General features: G+C 39.0%; 1 protein-coding gene across 1 annotated transcript in view; it reads right to left on the bottom strand.

The window, feature by feature from the left end:
- LOC125447149 (activating transcription factor 7-interacting protein 1-like) overlaps nt 1-12,034 on the bottom strand; it is a 174,949-nt gene that overhangs the window by 45,955 nt on the left and 116,960 nt on the right. Inside the window, exon 8 of the mRNA XM_048521327.2 lies at nt 2,135-2,250. Coding sequence (XP_048377284.1) covers nt 2,135-2,250 — 116 coding nt within the window. The remainder of the gene's footprint in view (nt 1-2,134; nt 2,251-12,034) is intronic.

The raw sequence follows: 12,034 nt of genomic DNA, 5'->3' as shown, positions 1-12,034 counted from the left end.
CACACCCACAGTGCTGTTAGGAATTGAGTTCTTGAATTCTGACCCAGTAACACTGAAGGAATAGTAATAGATTTTAAAGTCTGGATAATGTGGGACTTGGAGCGGTACCTGCAGTTGGTGGTGTTCCCACATATCTTTGTCCTTCTACATGGTAGTGATAAGTAATTTGGAAAATACTGTCGAAGGCGCCTTGGCGAACTTCTGCAATTCATTTTGGAGATGGTACACGCAGCTGCTACTGAGTGAGAGTGGAGGAGGGAATAAACGTTTGGTGTGATGCTTCTTGTTGTAGGAGCCACACTCATCCAGGTGAATGGGTATGAGGTGGTGAGTTGCTGACTTGCTGACTATAGGATTCCTAGCCTCTGACCTGATCTTCTAGCTGCAATATTTATACAGCTAGTCCAGTTCAGGTTTGGAGAGATATGGGCCAGAGGCAAGCAGGTTGGACTAGTTTAGTTTGGGATTGAGATTGGCATGGACTGGTCGGACCAAACGGTCTGTTTCCATATTGTATGACTGTGACAATTCCATGGGATTAGATTACCTCTTGTTGGAGATAGCCATCACCTGAGACTTTGTGGCATGACTTATTTACCACTGGTCAGTCTAAATCTGAATATTGTCCAGGTCTTGCTGCATTTGGATACTGGTTGCTGCTTTTGTACCCAAGGTGTTCAAATGGTGCTAAATACTGCTGATTGCACAAACATCCTCATTTCAGATCTTGATGGAGCAGCTGAAGATGGTCAGGTCTAGGTTACTATCCTAAGGAACTCCTGTTGAGATGTCCTGGATCTGAGATAACTGACATGAACAAACAAAACCATCTTCCATTGCGCTAGGTATGACTCCAAAATCAGCAGAAACATCTTCCCCTGATTTCCATTGTTAGGAGCCCTTGATTTCACTCCTAGCTAACTGTTAAGGGCAGTCAATGTCACCTCACCTCTGGTGTACAGTTATTTTGTCCATATTTGAACCAAGGTTATACTAAGGCCAGGAGATGAATGGCTCTGGCAGAACTTAAACTGAGTGCTAGTGAGCTGGTTTTTGCAAAACAAGTCATGCTAGTAAGACTGTTAATGAGTCTTTCTATCATTTTATAGATGGTCAAGAATAGCCTGATGGTGGTGGTGATGGGCTGATTTGATGCTCCGTTGTATTGAAATACCTTACTGAGCTCTCTACTTATAGGAGGCGAGCATCAAGTCTATAAAATTCAACAGGTCACCTCAAAATACAAATTTGCTTGTTCCCATACTCTTTCACTATCTAATATAGGTGCATATCTTTGCCAAGACTCTTACTGCCATTACACTTTAGCTGGGCAGTAATCAAGATTCTGGCCTTTGATTTTTATATTCTCCTCAATCTCTTGACACAGCTTTTTATCATGCTCCAATCTCTTAAATTTAGAGAGAATGGTTTTGTTGCATCTTTCCTTACTTTTTTCAAGGTTTGAAACACACTCACACCTACTGACAGCCAATCCATCAATATCTACTGAAATAAGGCTTCATGAGGGGTTAATACAGGAATTTGTATTATGGCAGGCTGCCCTGTGCATTCAAATTTACACTTTCAACAGTGGCACAATTACTGCAGCTGGTGAGAATATTCTACTTCACCTACAATAATCAACGTTCTTACAGTTACTGACATTTTGTTACGCTGATCTTGGAGTGAATCGCTTTCCAATTAACACTTTCTGAAGTTCGTTTTCTCAGTGTAGTTTGTGCTGCTGTCAGGTATTCGAAAGTTTTTCTATTTTAAGTGGTACCCAAGACCTGTACCAAATTGAAATGTGCGGAGAAACAATGAAAGCAAGGGCAGGCAGAACTCTGGTTCAAGTACATTCCTCTCCTCACAGCCCACACGTTCCCTCTGTGTAAAGAACTGCAGCTATAGGTTCAGACTGCTGAGTTATCAGAGGGGACACAAATCATGTAGCCTGGCACAAAGCATACAAGTTTCAAGGGACTGAGATTGTTCTCAGCAAAGGGTATGGAATAAGAACTTGTCCAAACCATTTTGCTTGTTCAGTAAAATGAATAGGTATGCCCTATATATATTTATATATAGAAAAGTAATGGTTAAACAATTTACTGAATAAAATAAACAGCCTCCTTACCTGCGAGGTGGGACACTACCAGAAGCACCAAGAGAAGGGTTGTTGGATTTGCTGGGTGATACAGGTTGTGCAGACTGGGGTCCAGATGGTTGCTGAGGTGTGGAGATGATTGGAGTCTAAATTAAACAGAATAGAATAAGGAGAGATGTGCCAACATGAACAAAATACTTACATGTTCTCAATATCACAACACCATCTAAGGGGTTAACTCAGCAGTTTATAGGCACAACTAAGGCACAGCCTGATGGAATATTCCCAGATGCATGGATGAGCATAGTACCAACAGTACGAAAAGGTCATTGTCATCCAGAATGAAGCAGCCCTGCTTGGTTTCCACCCCAGCCACCATCTACAAGATGCAGTGCAACAACTTGCTAAGGCTTGTTTGACAGCATTTTCAAATTTCATGATCTTTATCTGCTATAAGAGTGACGGCACTATACACACAGATGCAACATGACTGCAAGCACTGCTCCAATTCAAACACTATGCTAATTTTGAACTATACTGCTGTTCTTTCACTGTTATTGGGTCAGAAACGTGGAACTGTTACAGTGTGGGTGTATCTAAAACACATTACAAGGCAGCAGTTTACCTTCATAAAAGGTGTTAGGGATGTAGAACTGTCAATGAAGAAAGTCAACTTTTCTGAAGTATTTGCAATTTGAACTCTACTAATCTGTTAATACTGATTAATTTGAGACTGAACAAAAGAGAAAACTAATTCTAGCTATCTCACAATCAATTTAAAAAACACAGAAATCAGGTTTGAAATTAAAATTCAACTACTTAACAGTTTGCAATCATTTCTTCTACTACTTGATGGTTCTCAATATTAAACATTACAAAATTAGATGCAGACATTTCCCCATAAACCTTAAATCGTCTGGGATAATTAAAAATCTCAAAGCTCTTTCATTACAGTAATCTTAGAACTGTTCCCATTCAATTAGCAGCATAAAAACACTTTGTTCCGTGGAACAATACCACTCACTAGTCTCAGTAAAATGAAGTCTTTATTTGGAGAAAAAAGGAGGCCAATTCATTGTAAAGGTACAATTTAAAAAGTGGCATAGAACAGGAACTTAAACCACAGCTCATCAGATAAAAAAAATCAGCCCTCTGTTTCTACGATTCAGAGGGCAAAGTCTTATTGTTATCATCTGCAGCTCGAGGACAGCCCTTGGTATTTTTCCACAGTTGAAGACTAAGGATATTAAAATGATGTATGACACAACCTTAGTTGTTAGTAAAGTAGTGCCATCTGAAATATTCGCTACACACCATTATTTATACATGCTGAAGCTGGATGTAAAAATCATGCACACCAAATTTTGCAGATCAGGCATGAATAAGTATTTTATCTAAATGCACATTAACAAAGCTGCTTAGCTTCCACATAATGGAGTTCTATCACATTGTGTAACAATTAACTGTTAGAGTAGGCCACTCAGCATCTTCAGCTTGTTACTACAGAAAGTTGTGTACACAGCCCAGGCCATCATGGAAGCCAACGTCTCATCCATGGCTTCCAAAGGCTCCTCCCACTGCAGTATTACTCTCTTCCAATCTCCTACACCAGGCAGAAAATACAGAAGTTTGAATATACATACCAACAGTTCAAGAAGTTGGAGTTCTGAGGAAGGGTCACTGGACCCAAAATGTTAACTGTGATCTTTTACTTCAGATGCTGCCAGTCCTGCTGAGCTTTACCAGCAACTTCTGTTTTGAGTCCGTGTGTTCTGGTGGTTTCTCTGGAGAATTTTTCTGTTCACATGTTTGTTTTACAGAAACTGTTAAGCTCTTGTGGTATTTCTGGTTGCTAGCTTGTCTTGAAGTTGCAATGATTTTTTAAAAAATTTTTCTCCAGATGATCTCAAGTCTGATTCTTGATTCTGCCACAATTTTTTAGATAGTGAATCTCAGTTACCAACATTTTTTAACAATGTAGTTTGATTCCACATTGAGTTTGGATTGATGACAGTCTGGTCATGGAGAAAGCAACATCAAAGACTGTCATAATGAAACACTATTTAATTCTTTTTTATCCTGCAACCCCAAACTGGATGTTGCTGAGCAGGTGCTGCTTGATAGCACTGTTCATGACACCTTCCAACACTTTGCTGCTGACACTGAGTAGGCGGTGGAGTGGTAATTGACTGGGTTGGATTTGTCCGTTTTTTTTGCAGACCATAGCTGAGCAATTTTCCATATTGTTGGGTAGATGCTAGTGTTGTAACTGTTCCAGAAGAGCTTGGCTAGGTAAGTGGCAAGTTTGGAGCACTAGCCTTCAGTACTATTGCCCAAATATTGTAAAAGTCCATAGCCTTTGAGGTATTCAGTATCTCCAAACATTTCTTGACATCACAGGGAGTGAATGGAATTGGCTGAAGACTGGTATTTGTGGTGCTGGCGACTGCAGGAGGCAGCCAAGATGGATCATGCACTTGATACTTCTGGCTGAAGGTTGCTGTGAATGCTTCAGCCTTATCTAGGGCGGCACGGTGGCTCAGTGGTTAGCACTGCAGCCTCAGTGCCAGGGACCCAGGTTCAATTTCAGCCTCAGGTAACCGTCTGTGCAGAGTTTGCACATTCTCCCTGCGTTTGTGTGGATTTCCTTCGGGTGCTCCGGTTTCCTCCCACAGTCCAAAGATGTGCAGGCTATGCTAAATTGCCCGTAGTGTTCAGGGATGTGTGGGTTGTAGCGGGATGGGTCTGGGTGGGATGCTCTAAGGGACAGTGTGGACTTGTTGGGCCGAAAGGCCTGTTTCCACACTGTAGGAAATCTAATCTAATCAACAACTTCTTCCCTTCTATTATTAGACTCCTGAAATGAACCTCCAATTTCAAATCCAATGATGGTCTTGCTTTTGAGCACCACCTGTGCAGCTGTAACCTTGTATGCCTTGCTCTGTCTAAACACCCTACGATCTGTATGTCATGATCTGCCTGTACTGGTTGTGGAACATAAACACTTCACTGTACCTAGGCACATGCGACAACAATAAAATCAAATTAAACCATTCAATAAGGTTTAAACAACATGCAGCAATTTAACATCTACCCGCATTAATTAAAAAGTCAAAACATATACCATGTTTGGAGCTGGTTTATGAATTTCTCTCAGTTTTTGTCGAAACAATGCAAATGATGAGGTGAATAAACCTGTGAAAAACCCAAAGAACTCTGGAGAAATTCAGCAGGTCTGGCAAATGTCCATTGAGAGAGAAAGAGTTAATGTCTCAAGTCTGGTATGACTCTTCTTCAAAGGAGTGAGAAATCCTACTGGACTTGAAACATCAACTCTGATCCTCTCCCAATCGGATGCTGACAGATCTGTTGAGCTTCTCCAGATTTCAGATTTCCAACATCTGCAGTATTTTGCTTTTACTGGAGAGACCTACAGTTCTGTAAACACCACCACAACTCCACATTCTGAAAGGGTTGATTTACGTCCAGCTAATGTACCTGTCATCTCACTTAACATGAACTAAACTAAAAAACCAAGACATTTGCTTGTCACAGAATTATTCATTTCAGAAGTCTAACAATTATGCAAAAGCTATATACTTTAGAGTCATGCCTGCCAGAAGAGCCACATATAGGATTACAGACATTCTAAACAGAAGCTGTATACAATTCAGCAACAAATAGCTCAGCTTAAAGCTCTGCGATCCTGATACAACCAATCATAAATGGCCGTAGATAATTAAGACAATTAATCAGACAGACTCCACAAACATCAGCAGCACGGTGGCTCAGTGGTTAGCACTGCTGCCTCACAGCGCCAGGGACCTGGGTTTGATTCCACCCTCGGGCAGCTGTCCGTGTGGAGTTTGCACATTCTCCCCATGTCTGCGAGGGTTTCCTCCCACAGTCTAAAGACGTGCAGGCTAAGTAGATTGGCCGTGCTAAATTGCCCGTAGTGTTCAAGGATGTGTAGATTAGGTGGGTTATAGGGTGGTGAGTCTGGGTGGGATGCTTTGGGGGTCAGTGTGGACTTGTTGGGCCAAAGGGCTTATTCCCACACTGTAGGATTCTATGATGGAACAGCACAGCAGACTACAGTTAAATACCAGGTTGAAGCATCTGCATTCATTTTCAGCCAGAACTGCCGAGTAGATAACAGAATCATAAAATGGTCATATGCCTACAAGGTGACACTCAACTGATGGTATTTTTGCCAACTCTGGTGGATCAATTCACCTGGTCCCTCCCCCCACCTTTTCCCCCAGAGCTCTGCAAATGTTTATTGCTTTAGATAATTATTCAAATATCTTTGGAAGGCCTCAAAATGAATTCAAGCAAACCATTCCACTCAACTGTAGCTCCATGTCCTTGGAATCATCCTCATTCATCTTTAATGCATCTCCTCGAAGACGTTCCTTCCTAAAGTGTGGTGCCCTGAGACTGGATTCTTCTGTTTAAAAATTAGAGAGCATCCATTCAAACTAAAACCAAAACTAAAGAGTGAACTGTTTTCTCCTCCAAGAGGGCAGGAGTGTTTGAAACAGTCTTCCTAAAAAGGCAATGGAAGCTGAGTAATTGAATATTTTTTAGATAAGAGACTTTTTGTTGAAAGATGTGTGTTTTGGTGGAAGAATATCAGGGTAGGCAGAAATATAGGTGTGAGGTTACAATCACATCAGTTATGATCTTATTCAATGATAGAGCAGCTCAAGGAGTTGAATGGTCTAGTCCTGCTTCTAATTTACTGTCCGTATGATACCAAACTAGAGTTTTATGTAGAAAAATCCCAAACCAATTACCGGTCAAACTGTCCACTGTCAGTCATCAGTAGTAATGGGAAGATGGCATTGACAAGTGCTATCAAGTGGCACTTAGTTAGCAATAACTTGTTCATTGATGCGCTGTTTGGATGCCCCAAACAGGTAAGACGGCCAGAGATTCCATGGGTGAGGCTTGACCTCATGGCAGCATATGATTGTATGGGGCAAAGTCGTCTTTCATAAAATCAAATACAATAAGAATCATGTGAAAACACTTACTGGTTTCAGTCTTATCTACCACAAAGGAAGATGGTTATTGTTCTTGGAGCCAACCATCTCAGTCCTAGAATATTACTGCAGGATTTCCTCAGGGGAATGTTTAAGCTCAGCAAACAAATTATCAATAATTTATCCATTATAAAATCAGAACTGGATGTTCAAATGAGTGCTGAATGCTCAGCACTATTTGCAACTCCATGAATCAGTCTGGTGTCTTTATGAGGCAAGACACAGAAAATTCAGGCTTGGGCTGGTAAGTGGCAAGTAATACGCTAGGTAATGATTATGTCCAAAAAAACCCACAACCTAACTAGCTCCCCTTAACAGTCAATGGTAATTATCATTGTTGAAACGTCTAATATCAACATTAGAGTGGTTACGACTGATTCAGTTCAGCTGCTGGTCAGTGATTAAAATACCACAGCACTAAGAAACAAAACTAGATCAGGTGGAGAATTGTACTTTCGATAACTCTGTATTCCCCTAATACAACCCATCACCTACAAAGCACAAGAATGTAATGGAATACTCTCCACCTGTCTAGGTGGGTGCAGCTCCAGCATTACTCAGACTCAATATACCCAAGGGCACCTTAAATCAGTACTCTGCCACATTAAAGGATTAGTCCTTTGACCACTGGTACACCTGGCACTATGAATTAAGATATACCGCAACAACTCACCTAAGGTTTCTTTGACAGTGTTGTCCTAACTGGAGAAATACATACTGACATATGATATTGCTACTTCTTGCAGTTCCTTCAAATCAAACACCACCCTGACCTGAAATGTATTGCCATGATGGCTCATCACTACCTTAATTGGGGACAGGCAATCAAATGCTGACTAATGACACCTATTTTCCCATAACTGGATTGAAAAAGAAAAGGGTTTTAGAGCCTGAGGAACTCCATGAAATAGAAGACCAATCTTTTCTCAAATAATATGGCAGGAACATGATGCAAGTGAATGAACAGTTGGTAATTACAGGAGATAAATCAGAATGAAATCCAATGGACTGTATATAGACTTGAATAATTGAGTTGTTATCCTGTGTCCTCAATGTTGTTACTAAATTTTAGTTGCTTATTGGATGTGAAATCTCCAAAAATTAAGCAGAACAAGAAAACTAACTTAATATTTCTTACAATCACAAAGATCGATCCTTTGTTGTATAAAACAAGTAGAAAGTGCTTTGAAAGGAATATCTTAGATGCCAAAGAAATAACAAATATATGCACTGTTCTTGGCCTCCCATCCCCAGTTCTTGTCTCCAATTTCAGTGGGAGTTTAACAAAAATATTGCTGCATATCAAGAAGTCAGGAGGCACATCACATTTCTCCATAAAGTTTGTGTTATAAACTTGCAACCTAATAAAGCAGAGTCATTTCTGCATCACTGTTCAGACTGTTAGCAGCATAAGTTGACGTTACTACAACTTTGATAGAAGACAATAAGAGAAATTGATAATACTGGAAGTGCACGAGGTAGTTCAACCTTCATTAATCCTTCTTGGTTTGTAACTTCAGCTTCTGACTGCAGAGAATGGTCACTGTTTCTTATATACAAACATTTTGCTGTCGCAAGTAAGACAATGGTTGTTAACAAGCAGAGGTCTTCAAAAGGATTGAGCCTTCAGTTGAGCCTTTTAGTGGGTCATCATTGTTATACTGCCATTTCCTGCCCATTCCTTAGCTCTTCAGCAAAGCCACATCTGTGGAGGGCATCTATACAAATACACACAAAAAAAGGCTTGCGCAGATGAACAAGTTGCTGGGGTTGCGCAGGGAGGCAGGATTTCAGATATCGGTCATTAAGATTTGTCATTTGATGACCACTGAGGAGTTTATTGATTTAAACTGCATCAGAATGCATTTCTTGCAGTTTTGGGTTTTTGAAGAAGTAGTGTGAACTCAATTAACATTTACAAGGTTGCAATGCAGTGGCATTAAATTTTTTGTTTGCTCAAACTAAAACAAAATGCTCCACTGGTCAACCAGAAGAACTGGGAAAGCCAGAGGAAATCCAAGCCTTTAAAGCATTCTTCCTAAAGTTTTTTTTTTGGGGGGGGGGGGAAAGAGAAAGAGAGGAGAGAGAAGGTTTGCGAAAATATTAGTAACAAATGTCAATTAATTGCAATTAAGGATCCCTAAACCATCCGCAAAAAGTAAACATTTTGCCAACACAATGCCAAGTCATGGGTTTCTGTTAATGTCCATACAATGCAACGATGAAGTGAAAATAATAGGATTTTACTACTATGAAAGATATCCATTAGAAGAGATACATTCAACACATCTTAAAAATCACTGAACTCCAATTCAGATCACTTCTAATAACTATATTGTAATTTGGTGGGGATTTGGCAGTTAGCTAACACCTAAACACTTGTAACAAACCAGTCTGACAAAACAAAAATCCAAAAAGCATATGGCATCCAGATAGTGACTGCTTAATTATCAAGTAGAAAACTAAAAAGCAATTGACAAAATGGAAAGTGCACAGGAAGAGAAAGTGAGATTGAAATGTCTAAATAGAACATTAAGAATTTATCCTAAAGACAAAGGAATCACAAAGTGTCTTTAAGGAGCATTTCTCTCATTTAATTCTATATTTTGCAACAATAGGAGCCAAAAAAAAAAGTGTTGTGAAATTGGTCCCATTCTGCTGGGGTTGGCTAATTCAAATTCTGTAATAACACTGCATCTCAGCTAACTTTATCACATTCTACATTTGTGAGCATTTAACAGCAAACCATATTAATCTGGTAAAAGAGATCCAGTTACTTCTCCCAGCAATTATTTGCAGGCCCATGAAAGACAGGGCTAATGAGTTTCTGCAAAATAGCAGTCAATATTTTCTTCCTTACAAAACAATTTATATTCAAATTGGCAAAGCACAAATTAATTTAGAATTTGACAATCACACACGTGTTTACAGAAAACACAAGTGAAAGCCACATTATGCTTTTCAAAGCACCAAAACAAAATAAGCAATCTGTATAAATTGTTAACAGTAGACTCAAATTATCTGTTCACTGGCTTGGATATTCAGTCATTTAGTCTGATCAACAAATTTAAAAGAATTCCCTCTCCGGTCCTGGAGTCTATCATAGTATGTTTATCATAAAGGCTTATTATATACGCACTTGCAATGGGCAATTTATCAAACGGAATTTTACATTTAACACCCTGGATTTTTCACCCAGGGTAAAATAGCAGAGCCCACTTTAGATCAACTTTACTTAATTATGATCAAAATTTGCTGTTACTTTAGTATATAACTAGCATGATTTTAGCACAGTTAAACCATTGGGAAATCCTTTTGCAATTTAGACACTGCATATTAAGCTGGACAAACTCTAGCACTAGATGTTGAAGAGACTTCCAAAAGTGCTTTTTGAAAGCCAAAGTTTTTAATCAACTTTTGATTAGAATGTTAATGATCATTGCGAACAAAAAATCCACAAAGTGACAGTTAAAAAAGTATGTTTTCAATTTTATCTTGATCAAATAAACATTTAAGTTTAGATATATTAGATTAATGAACATGGGAACACACTGAATTGAACATGGAAGAGAACTCATCATGATAACATGAATTGCAGTCAGATTCTGTTGATGAAATAGAACATCTGTTTTCACCAAATTCTGTGTTTTTTGGGGCACGCTACACACCCTGAGACTGAATGCTACAGAAATAGTAAGCTTCTCAACCTCTGTTTCAGTACAAAGTCAGCCTCATCACAGGTCTTCTATAAGCTATAGAAGCAATGGAAATTTGTTAGGGTTGGACAGTAAGTTTCTCAACTACTCAGGTCAAAGAGCTTAGTGAGGAAGATAAAATGATTCACAGAAATCCATCTCCGGCAAATCAAACTGCTCCAACCTTGCCTCATTTGTGGAAAGCTGATTTAAGCTCTCACTTTGACAGTTTATACCAAAATTTATATCCTTTGTAAACCAATTCTTCCCAATATCAGTTGAAAATTACAAATTGCCCACCCAAGCAGGTGTAAAATAAAACTGAATCGGAGTTTAATATTTTACATAATTCAGTGAGGTTCGCTTTAAATACTGGAGAATTTGACTAGAATAATTTAGAAACAAAATCTGAATTAATTGAAAACATTAGTTTGGGAAGGTAAAACAAATTCCTCACTAAATTGCTGAATAAATTACAAGAAATGCAATATATAAAAAAAAAGAGAACTCACTTTGGACCCTAATATAATAAACCCATTTAGAAAGACCGTGACAACTTAGAAAGCCCTTGCAAATCAAAAACAAAATCTGAAACATTGTTAGGTAGTGGTGGTAGCTCCAAATAGCATGTACACAATAATGTTTACTGCAATGATCACAAAAGGTAATCAGAGTCAATTTTTCATTAATCTAGACCATCCTGTTAACTGCCTTCACACCTCCTGGAAAGAAGTTGCTGCAGTCAATAATAAATGAAATGCAGTGAAATAAGTATAGACATTCTGTTTTGAAAATTATCAAAGTCTCACACATGCTGCAATAATCTCAAAGTCGTCTAGCTGATACAGTACACTGGGAATCCATTTAACATCTTATTCTAGATCAGGGAAAATTACACATAGGTTTAATCGCAATAGATCACAATCTACTTGCCTTTTATGGACAGAAACTTTATAAACTGTTCCAAGAGGAACTTAAATTGCACAGCCTTGAAGACAACTTGATCTACTCACAGCAGAAACTACACTGAATTCTAATCAATAACCAGCCTTAATGGTTTGAAACTGGTTTCTTGGGGCTTCCCAGTCAGACAACAAATTCTTACGGTGGGTGGGGGTGGGGGGAGCTAACAGAAATGCAGATGGCATCTCAGAACTTCAGCCTATTCATTATAATTCAAGCTCCAG

The sequence above is a fragment of the Stegostoma tigrinum genome, chromosome 38 (genome assembly GCF_030684315.1).
Source record: "Stegostoma tigrinum isolate sSteTig4 chromosome 38, sSteTig4.hap1, whole genome shotgun sequence".
NCBI lineage: Eukaryota > Metazoa > Chordata > Chondrichthyes > Orectolobiformes > Stegostomatidae > Stegostoma > Stegostoma tigrinum.
Note: the sequence above shows the minus strand (reverse complement) of the source record. Positions and strands in the feature narration are given on the sequence as shown.